At 44.3% G+C, this 17,273-nt stretch overlaps 1 protein-coding gene across 1 annotated transcript in view; it reads left to right on the plus strand.

Annotated features, from left to right (window-relative positions):
- BEND7 (BEN domain containing 7) overlaps nt 1-17,273 on the plus strand; it is a 129,932-nt gene that overhangs the window by 58,839 nt on the left and 53,820 nt on the right. Inside the window, exons 4-5 of the mRNA XM_060258059.1 lie at nt 7,500-7,622; nt 11,356-11,621. Coding sequence (XP_060114042.1) covers nt 7,500-7,622; nt 11,356-11,621 — 389 coding nt within the window. The remainder of the gene's footprint in view (nt 1-7,499; nt 7,623-11,355; nt 11,622-17,273) is intronic.

Genomic DNA, 17,273 nt, shown 5'->3' on the forward strand with positions numbered 1-17,273 from the left:
CTGCTTGGGAAGCAGAAGGTCCCAGGTTCAATCCCTGGCATCTCCAAAAAAGGGTCCAGGCAAATAGGTGTGAGAAACCTCAGCTTGAGACCCTGGAGAGCCATGAATGGGGCTGTGGCTCAGTGGTAGAGCATCTGCTTGGGAAGCAGAAGGTCCCAGGTTCAATCCCTGGCATCTCCAAAAAAGGGTCCAGGCAAATAGGTGTGAGAAACCTCAGCTTGAGACCCTGGAGAGCCATGAATGGGGCTGTGGCTCAGTGGTAGAGCATCTGCTTGGGAAGCAGAAGGTCCCAGGTTCAATCCCTGGCATCTCCAAAAAAGGGTCCAGGCAAATAGGTGTGAGAAACCTCAGCTTGAGACCCTGGAGAGCCATGAATGGGGCTGTGGCTCAGTGGTAGAGCATCTGCTTGGGAAGCAGAAGGTCCCAGGTTCAATCCCTGGCATCTCCAAAAAAGGGTCCAGGCAAATAGGTGTGAGAAACCTCAGCTTGAGAACCTGGAGAGCCGCTGCCAGTCTGAGAAGACAATACTGACTTTGCTGGACCCAGGGTCTGATTCAGTATAAGGCAGCTTCATATGTTTGGGGAGGGACGGTGGCTCAGTGGTAGAGCATCTGCTTGGGAAGCAGAAGGTCCCAGGTTCAATCCCCAGCATCTCCAACTAAAAAGGGTCCAGGCAAATAGGCATGAAAAACCTCAGCTGGAGACCCTGGAGAGCCGCTGCCAGTCTGAGAAGACAATACTGACTTTGATGGACCCAGGCTCTGGTTCAGTATAAGGCAGCTTCATATGTTCATACGTACCCTTGCAATGGTCGTTAGAAGCTTGCCTGAACTTAGGGCTGAAGACAGTTCAGATTTGGTGGCTATAGCTCACACGCACACATTCACTACTAAGCTTTCTACTAAACATCCCAGGGAGGAAGTAATGACCTTGGCACCAAGTAGTTTCTCAGCTCCTAGGAGGTTAAGACTAGTTTCCGCAGCAGACTAAGCATTCCACTCATACATTCCACAGGCTGCATCAAAGGAACATAGATAATGGAGAGGAACTTGACAGCTAGTCTGTTTGTCAGAGGGTGAAATGTGTTTGGGAAGATAGTGACTTTGTCCGTGTGAGTCCTGAGATTGGATAGAACTGGAAGTTTCTAGTGTGGGAGACAGTTTCCTTTTGATTTCCTGGCCTCCAAGGTGGCTTATGTGCTAATTAAAATAAGAACAGAGACAAAAACAGTTAAATCATCCTGAAATCAATACTTTTCACGTTACACACAGTGTATATTGTACATAGGAAAGAAAAAGGTCCACAAGTATATCCTGGTAAAGGTCTGAGAACACAAAACAATTTTTGCCTGGCATGTTGGAGAAAGAGTTTGATGATCTGGGTGCCACAACAGAGAAGACCCTGATCCCTGAAAACTATCCATTTATAAGATCTTCTTATAGCGGAGTGTGGTTGTGAAACATGCCATTCTTGAGTAGGAAATAGGCATTTTAGGGCCATGGAACCAAACAGGCTGCTTTGCTCAGCTTGCCGCAATGCTGTTTTTAAGGATCCAAACTACCCCTTGGCTTTTCAAATCAGGTGGTGCTCTCATCACAGTTAAATAAATAACTGGCCATCCTTTAGTGATGTCATTGGATGGCATGGAAGAAACTGCTGCTGCCTTTTACTTCATGATGGATCTAGAACGAGTTCTAATAATAATAATAATAATAATAAATTTTATTTGTACCCCGCCCTCCCCTGCCGAAGCAGGCTCAGGGCGGCTAACAATACGATGACCAATGGTGCACCAAACAATAAAACAGTTACATTAGAAACATTAAATTAAACATTAAATTAAACATTAGTTAACCTTAAAAACCTGTTAAAACAATTAACTAAAACATAGTACTTCTAGGACTAGTACTTCTAGGACTGGGGTATCCCTGTAATCTAGACTGAATCAAAACTGCTTGTGCTGGTAGTCATCTTTTGCTAGGGAAGCTGAAAGCTGACTTGGACACTTTTTTGATGATGCTGCTTTCCATGATGTAAGTTTCAGTTTGTTAATCCAGAGAATAGAACTATGACTCCCACATAGTTGACATTGTCTGAACTTCATTAATGGAAAACAGAAAAATAAATATGTGAGCTTCATATCTTGTAATGTTTCTGCTGGTCAGCAAGCAACTTTTAATTCAGAAGTCGTTTTCCTCTGTTATGGAAAGGGGTGTAGAGAGTGTAGAAATGGCTGTTAAAAGTCTCCTCAATTATTTAAAAAAGCATTATAAAATTGAAAATTGGGTTTTTATTAATAGTTTTTTGTATTTCAGTTAATTTTTTAAAAAAATTATTAAATGAGAATATTGCTTTTGTTCCTTAAATTGATCATAATGATGATTTGAGCACTGAGTTTTCATAAGATGATTCTTGCTTCACTGTTAGTGATCTGAAGAAAGATGATTAGGGACATTTTTTAAAGTCTTAATAAATATTAATGAAGTTGCCAGAACCTGCTTTTTGATTTGAAATACTGCCCCCCTTTACAGTACATAGGTAGACATAAGTAATTTCTTTCAATTTTAATAGAAATTATAGAATAAATTCCCCCATGTTTCAGTAGGAAAACAGACCCTTTGATTTTTCATTTTAAGCTTCAGTCCCTGATGACCCTCATAGCAATGCACTATATTTGTATTACTTACAATAATTGCTTTTTTCAAAATATTATTATATTCATTGGGATACGTTAAAAACTGAAAGGGGAGAAGATGAATTCTTACAATATTTTTATTGGCTAAGCTTAATTCTTTTTAAGATACAAAGGAGAGGTGGATCTTGTTCATAGAGCAGATAGCTTGGCTTGTAGCATATGAACATATGAAGCTGCCTTATACTGAATCAGACCCCCCTCGGGCCATCAAAGTCAGTCTTGTCTACTCAGACTGGCAGCGGCTCTCCAGGGTCTCAAGCTGAGGTTTCTCACACCTATTTGCCTGGACCCTTTTTTGGAGATGCCAGGGATTGAACCTGGGACCTTCTGCTTCCCAAGCAGATGCTCTACCACTGAGCCACCGTCCCTCCCCAAACATATGAACATATGAAGCTGCCTTATACTGAATCAGACCCTCGGTCCATCAAAGTCAGTATTGTCTTCTCAGACTGGCAGTGGCTCTCCAGGGTCTCAAGCTGAGGTTTTTCACACCTATTTGCCTGGACCCTTTTTAGCTGGAGATGCCAGGGCAGCAGGCAATTTAAAAAAAAAATCACAAAATGTTTGGGTTTTTTCCCCACTGCATGGCAATATGATCAAATAGTAAGGAAGACAGATTATTTTCTCAGAATACCTCTGAACAAAATGACCTGTGAGCCAATTTTGTGCAAGCCCCCATTGCAGGGCTGGTTCATGATACCCTGTTGCCGTAAGTCTGGTATACCCACAGCCTCCTGGGCCTGTACTACTCCTGGCCAGGTATATGCCAACAACTTGTGGCAAGACCATAGGGCAGAGGTGTCAAACATACGGCCCACAGGCCAGAACTGGCCCTCCGAGGTCTTTAATCTGGCCCGTGGGTAGAGTGCGTCCCCCCCTACCTATTAAGACTGCAGAGGTTTGCTTCAAGATAAGCGCTGAATCTGCTTCCTCCTGCATTCCCCCCTCCTGTGGGTCTGTTTGTAATCCAAGCAAGTTTGAGTCCAGTGGCAGGTAATGACTAGGAGATTTGCTTCAAGATAAGAGCTGGATCTGCTTTTTCCTGCCTTCCCTCTCTCCCCTGCCCCCACATCTCTGTGTGATCGAAGCAAAGGTTGAGTCTAGTGGCATCTAAAGATGCAAGGTTTGCTTCAGAATATGAGCTTTCCTGTGCCTTGCGATTGTGTGTGTGTTCTGCTGAGCTCCTTATGCTGCAGTTCTCTCGGGTGCAACGGGTCTGCCTCCCCCTTACCTCACTCTTCCCCTAGCCTATAGAGGGAGCCTGTGTGTGTGTGCAAAGGAAAACCAGTATTTCTCCAGACCAAATTCACCCAGCACATTTCCTTTTACAGACTGGGGATTTAAGCCTCCCAAACAGTAGGGTCATACTGACCACTATACATTGCTGTCTTTCCATTATTGCACTGCCATGTAGGAGTAGTAGTTATTTTTCTGGGGGAAACTAGTTTTGCAGACAAACACTCCAGTTTAGTTTTGTAGACTCCCCACTCCAGGCAGCATGGGGACACTGGCAACAAAATGTTAGTGTTTTAAGCATGTTTGAATTTTAAGTTAAAAAACAGGAGTCAAGGGGTAGGAGGACAGTGAAAGGTATTTGTGAATTTCCTTCATAGTGCAGGGTGTTGGACTAGAATCCTGGAAGTCCCTTCCAACTCTATAATTCTATATTATATTTGTGTTTGTCTATGCCCTTTATAAAGTTTATAACTCCACTACCTGGCATTACATTTTATGACACACATGGCCCAGCCTGACAAGGTCTCATTTATGTCAGATTTGGCCCTCATAACAAATGAGTTGGACACCCCTGCCATAGGGAATCTGACTTGGCCCTGGCTGGCGGCAGCACAGACCCAAGCGGTGATGGAAGTCACATTCTGTGTCACCTACGGCTTGGAGCAAATGAAGTGCCCTCTTCATTGTGTGGCTGCAAGCAGTCACTTGGCAGCTTGCTTCGTTGCATTGAACAAATGCAGAACAACAGAACTTCTCAATGAATTTCCCCTTGCAATGTGTTTACAGACAACTGTTAACAAGGGGCTGTGGCTTAAGTGATACAGCATCTGCTTGTCATGCAGAAGACCCCAGGGTCAAACCCCAGGCTCTCCAGTTAAAAAGGTCAGGTTGTAGGTGATGTGGAAGTACTCTTCCTGAGATTCTGGAGTGCCACTGCCAGTCAGAGTTAGGATTGCCAGTCCCCAGTTTGGAGACAAAAACCCAGATGTTCTGTGTTCAAAGTGCCTCTTCGAGGTGTAACTTAATTCTGCAGTCTTTATTGAAATCCTGTATTACAGTCTTCAATATTTGTAGCACTCTGAAGTAAGTATTTCTTTCTACAACCATACAGTTCTTAACAGGTACAAAACGGAAATGAACCAAAAGTCTGTAACATTCATAGGCTCAGATCTTTCCCATCAAAATTGGCTGTCTTGTTTATTCTTCCATCCTCCAGCCGTACCACTCAAAAAAATTTTTAAGCCAGAGTCATACAGCAACAGGCAAAACCAGTATAATATCCTGTTTCGCTAATAGCTTTTTCCATGCTTTTGTTTAAAACAATCATATAATACAATTAGCCAAAAATATATTACCACAACTTGAAAATCGATACTGGAATCACAATCCCATAAACATTCTTACCTCTATTCTATCCAATGCACTCTTAAATTCTGACACCATGCTCTCAAATTTACAGTCAAAATCTCAACGTTCTATTTCCTTGGGAAATTGCGCCCCAAGTACACCCCTCCAGGTATGTTCAATTATTTACCACTCCTACCCATTAAAGAGACAATGGTCGTTTTCGCACTCACCTTCCGCCGGCGCGACCCCCCTCTTCACCGTGCAGGATCTGCGCGGATTTCACACTAAACGCTGCGGAGCAGCCAGAAAAGCCGGAAGCTCCCGGCGCAAAAGCCACTCAAACTGAAACCGCCAAAAAGCAGTTTGGCGTTTGCGCAGCTTTTGCGACGGGAGCTTCCGGCTTTTCTGGCTGCTCCGCAGCGTTTCGTGCGAAATCCGCGGAGATCCTGCGCGGTGAAGAGGGGGGTCGCGCCGGCGGAAGGTGAGTGCGGAAACAACCTATATCTCAGGTTGTCTACCTCACATGAACATACTTACAAAAACAAGACAAATCCTGGGCCGAGAGGGCTCTCATAGCAGCTGCCCTTTCAAGGACAACCTCTGCAGAGCTCTGGCTGACTCAAGGCTGTTCCAGCAGCTGCAAGTGGAGGAGTGGGGGAATCAAACCTGGTTCTCCCAGCTAAGAATCCGTGCACTGGAGCAGCTGCCAGTTAGAGTAGACAGCACTGACTTTGATAGCCCAAGGGGTCTAGCTTTGTATAAGGCAGCTTTAGATATTCATTAGTTTAGAGGAAAGTCCATGGGCCTGTGGTAGACCAGCTGTCTTGCATGCAGAAGGCTCCTGGTTCAGCTTTCAGTGCTCTGACTTGGTATGGGGCAGATTCATGTGATGCCCAAAACATAAAAAAACCCTTAATTTTAAATATAACACTTGATAATGGTTGCCCAGGATGGCAAGGCCATCGTTTAGGAACAGATCAGGGGTTAGGTAAAAGCATCACATTACCAAGGTCAGGAAGCATCAGAGTTATGCCCAGGAAGAGGGTTCTGAATCTAAAAGATAATGAAAAAGAACACAAATTGAAACATGATTCAGTAGCAAGGATAGAGTTGGAAACTATCCTTGACTACAGCATTTGAACATAAATCACAGGAAGTAGGAGTTTGTGATCCCAGAGAGGAGAAAAGTTATGAATATTTTCTCCGCCTCCCATCCCTACCCCATCAAGAAAAAGCTCAAGGATCACAGCAGAAACTGAAAGTATAAAATGCTCTGAGCCTAGGAAAACATGAAATGGCTGGGCATTGCAAGCTCCCCCCTGGTCTACTCAGAGTGGCAATGGCTCTCTAGTGTAATATCCCCCTTTGACTGTGGGCTCCCAGGTTAGAGTACTCACTAGGCACCAGTTCTCAGGTCCATTCAGCAGAGACAAGCTGACTCAGAGCATCAACCCTTTAGTTGAAAGGACACAACTCGAGGAAGCAACAGTTTCAGTCGGTCATAGGAATGCTGCAAAGTGAAACTGAGCTCCACTCCATTGAAACACCTTTCAGCACAGACAAAGTTGCAAGGAAAATGTGGAATCCATTCTACATTTTCTTTGTAAGCCCGGAAGAGCTTCCTGCTGCAGTCAGCAAAGACGAGGCAGAAAGAGCTGTGAACTTCAGCAGCCTGGGAGCTTCAGAAGGTGAGGACAGGAGAGGGGAGAAAAGAGCCACAGGCCTGATTAGAGCCCTGGGCAGGGGCTGGTTCTGGCCCCCATAGGCCAGGCATTTGACACCCCTGCTTCGGCCCATTTGAGTCTTGTTAGATCTTTACTTAATAAACGTTTATTAGTCAGTCATCTCTTTCTTTGTGAGGCTGTCCGCAAAGCCGTGCAAGGTTTCTCCGGCCTTTTTTATTTAGCATGATAAAGTGACTGTAATTGCAGTGAGTGCTTTTTGGTGCTATCGTTCTGAGCCATGAACGTGCTTGATAATAAGGGGGACTACTGTGAGCTCACAATATGTTTGCAGCTTTATATGAACCTCTGCATGCCATTGCTGTGGGAAGAAGGGATGACAGAGCACAACTTTTATTGCTGAACAGTGGCACTTTTAATTTTAGATTTTAGCTTCCCGACAGGATATATTGATAGCTTTTAAAATCCTGTCACGGTCTTCTGTTGGAAAGAGCTTGGTCTTCACCACAGTGTTTATTTCCCTTTTTTTTTTCCCTCAGGAGAAATTCCAGTGGCTAATTCCTCAGCTGGCTCTAACTGCTGCACTTGTAACTGCCAGCCAGCATTGCAGGCCATTCTTCAAGAGCTTAAGACCATGAGAAAGATAATGCAAATTCAAGCAGGTATGATAGCGTGTTGGATCATGAAACGAATCTTCTAAGTAGAATCTGCAGTGAAATCCTTGCGATGAAATCTGAAGCAGAGTTACACCGTAGTTAAAAGAAATTCTCTTAATTGCTCTTAATTCCCAGTTTCTCCCTGAAATCCAGCAATCCATTATTTTTCTTTGTTTCAGAAATTTGAAGTCAGTTTTAAATCAGTTCTACTTTTATCGAAGAGGAGTTTGAAGAGAGAAGGGGCAGGAAGGGAGATTTCTGCAACATTTCAAAATTTCACTCTGTAGGTGCTCAGAGGCAGGCAGCGTCTTCCTAAACCTTCCTATACTCCTGCTAGAGCCCCCCTCTAGGAGTCCAGTCCAGAGATTGTCAGCAAGCTGTGTCACCTCCATGCAGCAACCACTGCCCCAGGGCGAAGGCTCCTGGATCATCCGATGGGGGATTGGGCACTGCATACAAGGCCACACTTGTGGCAGAGGCTGCAGGCCACCCAGCAACCGGTGTAACCAGAAGTTGCTGGCGCCACCCCCTATGAGGTGGCAGCCTCCTACAGCTGAAGGCCACTGGGTAGTACACAGGGGAGGGCAGTCCAGCCACCATGACATGTGCTTGGTGGCAGGACTAGGCCTCCAGCGTGTGGAAGAAACTGTTGAAGAACAAAGCACAGCTGCCACATGGGGAGGTGTGCAAATACACTGGCAGCACTGGCTGCCTGCAGCAAACACTGATAGGGGAGGGACGGCGGCTCAGTGGTAGAGCATCTGCTTGGGAAGCAGAAGGTCCCAGGTTCAATCCCTGGCATCTCCAAAAAAGGGTCCAGGCAAATAGGTGTGAAAAACCTCAGCTTGAGACCCTGGAGAGCAGGGGAGGGACGGTGGCTCAGTGGTAGAGCATCTGCTTGGTAAGCAGAAGGTCCCAGGTTCAATCCCTGGCATCTCCAAAAAAGGGTCCAGGCAAATAGGTGTGAAAAACCTCAGCTTGAGACCCTGGAGAGCAGGGGAGGGACGGTGGCTCAGTGGTAGAGCATCTGCTTGGTAAGCAGAAGGTCCCAGGTTCAATCCCTGGCATCTCCAAAAAAGGGTCCAGGCAAATAGGTGTGAAAAACCTCAGCTTGAGACCCTGGAGAGCAGGGGAGGGACGGTGGCTCAGTGGTAGAGCATCTGCTTGGGAAGCAGAAGGTCCCAGGTTCAATCCCCGGCATCTCCAAAAAAGGGTCCAGGCAAATAGGAGTGAAGAACCTCAGCTTGAGACCCTGGAGAGCCGCTGCCAGTCTGAGAAGACAAGACTGACTTTACAATACTGACAATACCGAGGGTCAGATTCTGTAGAAGGCAGCTTCATATGTTCATATGAGCCTGGTGGCCATCTGGGGCAGCATCCTCCGAGCTGCAGGCCAAGCAGAGAGGCATGAGACCTCGCCTTGGAACCTGGAGCCAGCATGAATGTGGCAGCAGTGACTCCAGACTTACCAGCGAGGCTGCCAATGAAGCAAAGGGCTTCTACTTGACTGCTGTGGACAAGGTTGTTCTGCCCTGCTGATGCTACAATCGGAGTGGCTTCATCCACTCCCCTCCTTCCCCCAGCAGCCTCCTTTCCCCTCCCTTGCACTGTTTGCTCACAAGCTGGATAAGAGCTCTGGACTGACTGAAAGAGATGTATAATGTTGGGCACACTTAATGCATTTCATCTCCATAACTCTTTTTGCTGTATAATAGTGACAACAGTTTGGGAGGGTTTAAGGATAAGACATTGGGAAGACAGTCAATACACAGAAATGGTTCAGGAGACATGATTCTAGGGGAAAGAGTAGAGTGTGTTAACAGCGTCCGGATATTTAAAAGGATGTCCACACCAAGGATAAGATGAAAAACAATTACTTTCAATTAGGTCCCAGGTTTAATCCTGGCATCTCCAAAAAAGGGTCCAGGCAAATAGGTGTGAAAACCCTCAGCTTGAGACCCTGGAGAGCCGCTGCCAGTCTAAGAAGACAAGACTGACTTTGATGGACCAAGGGTCTGATTCAGTATAAGGCAGCTTCATATGTTCACCCCCTCCTCTCATATATGTTCAGAGCAAGATTTGGGCGAACTTTGAGGGTCAAAAAACATAACTGCGCATTGCATTGTAGAGCTGTGTATGAGCAGTGCTTTGTGGAGAAGTGTATGGACTTCTTCTCGGGATGTTTCAGAAGCAGAGTTTATTCATGTTTGTCCTTCAGTTTCACATGACTTAGAGTAAATCCTGATTCAGGTAGTTAGCCGTGTTGATCTGAAGCAATGCAACAAAGTTTGAGTTCAGTGGTACCTCTAAGTCCAACAAAGTTTAATTCTGGGCATAAGTTTTCATGTGTGTGCACACTTATTGGTCTTAAAGGTGCTGTTGGACTGAAGCTTTGTTCTAGTAAATACCGAGTTGAACCTTCCAAGCCCATTGGCTTCTGTGGACTTAGACTGGAATAGCTCTGCAGAGGATGGCATTGGGCTCAGTGGCTGGCAGTTAGACGTGTGAACTGGCTCTACTGCCAAGCGTTGTATTCAAAAGGACATGAAAGTTCTGGCGGTGATGCTAGGTCCACAACAGGCCTTTCACACAAGTAAATCATCGTAGTATTGCAAGAGGGGAACGTGCACACTGAGAAGTCATCCTTGGCTGACTACGTTTTTCAGAAGCCAACCCCACAATGGTGGTTATGTTGATATTAGTTAGGAAGCTGAAATTTGGTTCATAGTTCTAAACTAGGGTTGCCAATCCCCAGGTGGGGGCAGGGGATCCCCCGGTTTGGAGGCCCTCCCCCCGCTTCAGGGTTGTCAGAAACCCGGGGGAGGGGAGGGAAATGTCTGCTGGGAACTCTGTTATTCCCTAGGGAGATTTATTCCCATAGAAAATCATGGAGAATTGATCTGCAAGTATCTGGGGCTCTGGGGGGGGGCTCTGTTTTGGGGTAGAGGCACCAAATTTTCAGTATAGCATCTAGTGCCTCTCCCCAAAATACCCCCCAAGTTTCAAAAAGATTGGACCAGGGGGTCCAATTCTATGAGCCCCAAAAGAAGGTGCCCCTATCCTTCATTATTTCCTATGGAAGGAAGGCATTGAAAAGGTGTGCCGTCCCTTTCAATGTGATGGCCAGAACTCCCTTTGGAGTTCAATTATGCTCGTCACAGCCTTGATCTTGGCTCCACCCCTAATGTCTCCTGGCTCCACCCCCAAAGTCTCCTGGCTCCACCCCCAAAGTCCCCAGATATTTCTTGAATTGGACTTGGCAACCCTATTCTAAACTGCTATAATGGTTATATACCAGGGCTATCTATACAGATAACATTTTTAATATATAATGGTCAAGGGTCAACAACCATTTTGGCCTGAGCATAGGCAGTCATTACAGCTTTATTACTAAAGATGTTGTCACACTGACAGTCAAAGAGCGGGGAGGGGAAGAGTGTTGTTCTTGGCCAGACATCTTGGGAAATTTTGTCTCGGGCAGAGAACTGCCCCTGGATGCTAACCATAATGGTCTGTACAGTACTACTGCTGAGCACCGATGTGGGGAGGGGATCCCCAACTCTTTCCTAAGAGAAGTCCACATTGTAACACAGAGCAAATCAAGCCGTGTGTGGGATGGGATGTTGGGCTATAGCAGGGGTAGAGTGAGCTTCATCCTATCTAACCAAATTGTTTGCGGACTAGATTGCCAGCATTGATGCACTAGTGAGCTTCACTCATCGGCTTTTCTTTCCTTCAGTTGCTGCTCAGAACAGACATCAGCCTTCCATTCCTTTGGTCAGTGCTCAGAAATCAACAGTGTCAAGGAAGAGAAATAAAAAGAGAAAATTGCCCCCAAAGACTATTGAACCGCTTACTGTGAATAAGAAACCCAGCACTATTGAAAATGAAAAAAAGCTGTCAGCAAAAACTGGAGGGTCTAGCCTAGAAGCATCTGAATCCTCTTTGAAATTGGAGCCGCAGGTTTCAGGATTTGGAATCATCCTTGAGTCGTCAGCTTCCGATGTAAGTAGATCAGATCCAGAAAACCGCACAGAGCAACTTCTGGTAGAGCAACTCCAGACTGCGGTGTCAGCTTAATCTTGCCTTTCTTCTCATACAGGAAGTCGAAGGCAGAAGCAGCGCTGTGCTTCTTTATGTCACCTGCCCTGTACCTGCAGGCCATAACATCACAATTGGTCACCCACATAGGTTTTTTTCACATCCCTCCCTTGAAAAACCCATATGGCTTCCCAGTTTCCTTTTAATATTTTCACTTGTTTGCTTCTAAAGGAACCCTTCCAAAATGCTTTCTGTTGAGGACACTATTAAATAGGGCTTGGTTGTTTGTGCACAGGCTTATTGGGAAACCTATTGCCATGGTATTATTGTGATTGCATAATGAGACTTATTGCTCATTCTAGTAAATGAGCCTTTAGGAATCTATGATTTGGCAGTGAAGAACATATTGTGGCATCCTGTAAAAGAAAGCAAAGATGTCGGGACAGAAGGGCCAGGTTATACGTAGAGAGTTTTTAGGTCACTCTCTTGCTGCTTGAGAACTGGAAAAGAAATTACAGTTCAGTAAAATTCATCTAACTATAACCACTATAGGACAAAGGAAAAATAAAATGAGCAATAAAAGCAGACTTTCCCCCCTGGATCTAAAATGTATCCCTCTCTGAGAGTGAATCATGAGTAGACAGAATAAACTTAAGCATTAGTGGATTTGTTTCCAGCTCTCTGCTCTGATTCTCCCAAGAGCCAAAGCCTTACTAGCAATCCATTTCCTCTTCAGCTTGGACTCTCTGTTTTTGTCAGCCATTTCCCAGATAAGACTCTTTACTAGAGTTCCCTCCTTTGAGCATCATGTATTTATTTTATTTTGAAACACTCGTTCCTGCTTTTCTTTCAAAGATCCTAAAGTGACTAACAATATACTGTCAAAAACATAATATCCATCAGGTCACAGACTCATAGTATGCACAGATGAGATTCTTTTGACTGCCAACCCTTTCATTTTCCCCACTCTGGCCAGGTGGAATAAACTGAAGATACAGCCATTGTTCTTTTAGCCTAGCCTATAAGCATAAGCAGAATGCAAAATGGAAAGTTACAGTTTTGTACCAGTTACCTGCGATGGTGTGAAGTGTATTTATATTTATTTAAATATTTTTTATTTTTCAGATTTCATAGAATCATAGAGTTGGAAGGGACCTCTAGAGTCATCTAGTCCAACCCCCTGCACAATGCAGGAAACTCACAAACACCTCCCCCTAAATTCACGATCTTCATTGCTGTCAGATGGCCATCTAGCCTCTGTTTAAAAACCTCCAAGGAAGGAGAGCCCACCACCTCCCAAGGAAGCCTGTTCCACCGAGGAATCGCTCTAATGGTCAGAAAGTTCTTCCTAATGTTGAGCCGGAAACTCTTTTGATTTAATTTCAACCCACTGGTTCTGGTCCTACCTTCTGGGGCCACAGAAAACAATTCCACACCATTCTCTATATGACAGCCCTTCAAGTACTTGAAGATGGTGATCATATCACCTCTCAACCGCTTCTTCTCCAGGCTAAACATCCCTAGCTCCTTTCCTCATAGGACGGTCTCCAGACCTCTCACCATCGTCACCCTCCTCTGGACCCGTTCCAGCTTGCCTATACCCTTCTTAAAATGTGGTGCCCAAAACTGAACACAATACTCCAGGTGAGGTCTTACCAGAGCAGAGCAAAGCGATCACATCACGTGTTCTGGACACTATACTTCTGTTGATACAGCCCAAGATTGCATTTGCCTTTTTAGCCACCGCATGACTCATAAACTGACTCATGTTCAGCGTATGATCCACTAAGACCCCTAGATCCTTTTCGCACATACTACTGCTAAGACAAGTCTCCCCCATCCTATAACCGTGCATTGGATTTTTCCTACCTAAATGCAGAACTTTACATTTATCCCTGTTAAAATTCATTTTATTTATTTTTGCCCAGTTTTCCAGCCTGTCAAGGTCATCCTGTATCCTGTTTCTGTCTTCTTCTGTGTTTGCAACCCCTACCAATTTTATATCACCTGCAAATTTAATAAGCATTTCCTCTATTCCTTCATCCAAACCATTTATAAAGATGTTGAACAATACAGGTCCCAGGACAGATTCTTGAGGCACTCCACTTGTCACTCCTCTCCAAGAGGATGAGGAACCATTCACAAGCACTCTTTGGATGCGATCTGTCAACCAGTTACAGATCCACCTAACGGTAACAGGATCCAAACCACATTTTACCAACTTGTCAACAAGGATAGTATGTGGAACTTTATCAAAAGCCTTACTGAAATCAAGATAAACGATGTCTACAGCGTTCCCCTGATCCAGCAAGGTAGTCACTTTCTCAAAAAAAGAGATCAGGTTAGTCTGACATGACTTGTTCTTGAGAAAACCATGCTGGCTCTTAGTAATCACATCCATTCTTTCTAAATGTTCCAGGACCGACTGTTTGATGATTTGTTCTAAAACTTTTCCAGGTATAGACATCAAGCTGATGGGTCGGTAGTTACCCAGATTGTCTTTTTTCCCCTTCTTGAAGATGGGGACAACATTCGCCTGCCTCCAATCTTCCAGCACCTCTCCTGTTCTCCAAGAATTCTCAAAAATAATAGCCAGAGGCTCAGAAATTACATCAGCAAGCTCTTTTAGAACCCTTGGATGCAATTCATCTGGCCCTGAGGACTTAGTTTCATTTAAAGAAACTAGGTGTTTATGTACTACCCCTATGCTGATCCTAGGCTGGAACGTCATACCCTCCTTATATGTTCTGTTTTTGCCATGTTGAGCACTGTTTCCCTCAGAAGAGAAGACTGAGGAAAAGTAGGAATTGAGCAGTTCCGCCCTCTCTTCATTACCTGTTACAATTTCACTTTCCTGCCCTCGCAATGAGCCTAGCATGCCCTTGCTCTCTTTCTTACTCTGAACATAAGAAAAGAACCCTTTTTTGTTGTTTTTAGCATATTTGGCCAGCCTAAGCTCATCCTGAGCTTTAGCTTTTCTAACTTTTTCTCTACAAGCACTGGTGATTTGTTTATATTCATCCTTGGTTATAAGGCCCTCCTTCCAATTCCTAAAGGAAGTTGTTTTATTTCTCAAGTCTTTAGAGAGCTGTTTATGGAGCCACTTCAGCTTCTTTAGGCTTTTTCCATTTTTTCTTCTCATAGGAATCGTCTGTGATTGCACTTTCAGTATTTCGCTTTTAAGAAACTCCCACCCCTCCTGAACCCCCTTCCTCCTAAGTATCTCTGACCGTGGGATTTTACCCAGCATTGTTCTAAGTTTATCAAAGTTTGCCTTTCTGAAATCCAACCTATAAGTCCGACTACGTACAGCTTTTCCCTTCCCTAAGACTGTAAATTCCAAAATCACATGGTCACTACTTCCCAGGGTGCCCACTATTTCCACTTCTTCAATCAATTCTTCCTTGCTGGTGAGAATCAAATCCAAGATAGCAGATCCCCTTGTTTCCTTCTTCACTTTCTGGAAAAGGATGTTGTCAGCAAGACAAGTCAGGAATGTATTTGACTTGTCATTTTTAGCGGAGTTGGACTTCCAACAGATGTCTGGGTAATTGAAATCTTCCATGATCACTGTATCCCCTCTCTTGGAGAACTTTGCAATCTGCTGTAGAAGTATCTCATCCAAGTCCTCTGACTGACTTGGTGGTCTGTAGCAGACCCCCACAATAATATCACTGTTATTTCTTACTCCTTTTATTTTTACCCAGAGACTCTCAACTGAGCTGTATATACCTCCTTCACATATACTGTATATGTATATACCTCCTTCACATATACTGCTACGCCTCCGCCCTTTCTCATTTGCCTGTCCCTTTTAAATAAGTTGTACCCCTGAATCCTAATATTCCAGTTGTGCGTGTCATCCCACCAAGTTTCAGTAAGGCCTATTATGTCATAGTCTCCTTCCTTTATTAGGCCTTTCAGTTCCTCCTGTTTGTTTCCCATCTCTGTGCATTAGTGCAGAGAATATTTAGTGTACAAATTAGTGTATATTTGTACTCCACCTTCCTGAAAGTGGGCTCAAGGTGGATCACAGATAATAATTTGGCCATTTGACACACACATAAACAATCACATAATTAAAATACATTACATAAAAAGTTAAAATTGTTTGCACCCTTGTTGTGCATGCAGTCTTCAGAAACTACTGCCACTTGACTCCTGTGAGGGACAGTTAGGGTCAGCATGGGGAAAGGGACCTCTATGAAATTTTTTCACCTTTACCCAGTACCTCAGGCATACAGAATAAAATTGTCAGAAATTAATGAAGCACCGAGACATTTTAAAATTCACAAACCAAATAGTATGTTTATAAAATTACAGAAGACAAGGAAGGGAGCAAATCATAATTATTGGTTGATTATTAAACAGTTGGCAGGCAGAAATTCAAAAAAAATCTCTAAACACTAGAGATGTAGGCAGGCTGAAGTACTAAAATAAATAGTGTTTCCTTAGCTCTGGAAAACACTCTGTATCAGAGAAAGATGTTTAAAATTGCTTCAGGCTTTCTAAATATAAAATCCACAAACTCTTTTTCTTTCACTCAGAGGACTGTCTGAACTTGTGACAGAAAATATCCTCACACAGACACTTTCCACTAGCACACTCCAAACGTTTAGTAAAACCGAGGAACTAACACCCTTGAGTGCTATCACACCAGCATTTTAATTCCCTGTGTTCAGTCCTACACAGCTAGTATCCCTGTCTGAATTCTGGGATTTCTTCACAGCCACCAGAACTTTTGCCTCTCTTCCAGTGTGTTTGTGTTCTTTGTGTGAACCAGGAGTCTGTCTTATAGCATGGAAAGAACTCCTCAGCAGAGCCTCAAAGTTTTCCTCTGCTCTAGTGACACAGTGTGCTACAACTCAGAGAGTTTTCCCTCTGAAAGAGCTTGGTTTTGCCCCTTCTCTCAAACTCTCTTTCAGACAGAAACTCTAATTCACCAGTTCTGTCTCAAGGAACTGAGCTGACAGACTGCTCTTTGCTCCTTTCTCAGTTGATCTCACAAATGAACTAACTCTGAGGAGATATTTCCCCCCCTGCTAGCCTCCTTCCAATTGATACTTTTGGTCTCCATGGAAGCGACTCAGCCAATCATAGTGAGTTGTTCACCACTCACTCAAGCTAACTGCTTTAATTCATCACAGCTCCAAAGTTTGTTTAATCTGGACAACAGTTTTCTCCCCTCTAGGGACAAAAGCAATGTACAACATCATTCTTGCATCCTGAGTGTCAAGAGGGTCTCTTGCCATTGTTGATTATCTTGCTCAATGTACTGCAGTGACCGTAGGCCTCACTTTTGCTTGCACTCACTCTGCACGCTATTGCTATCTTTCTTTAGTACCAAGCACAAGTATCACTCTGCCTAGTCTCTGAAGGAACCAAGGTCATTGTCTGGTTTCCAGGGATTATGTCTGCATCTGTGAAGGGAACATGGGAATGGGACTATGGGGGAGGGATGAGCAGCTTGGCGCCTTGTGCTTTGAAATGTAATGGTTAACAACCTAAGATATATGAAGGAATGCGTTCCCACCATTGTCAGTTTTCGCAAGAAGCCTCTGCCCTGCAGTTTCAGTATCTCAGTAAAAAACTCTTGATTGACCCTTGAGTGTGTTG

Source organism: Heteronotia binoei, chromosome 17 (genome assembly GCF_032191835.1).
Source record: "Heteronotia binoei isolate CCM8104 ecotype False Entrance Well chromosome 17, APGP_CSIRO_Hbin_v1, whole genome shotgun sequence".
Classification (NCBI taxonomy): Eukaryota; Metazoa; Chordata; class Lepidosauria; order Squamata; family Gekkonidae; genus Heteronotia; species Heteronotia binoei.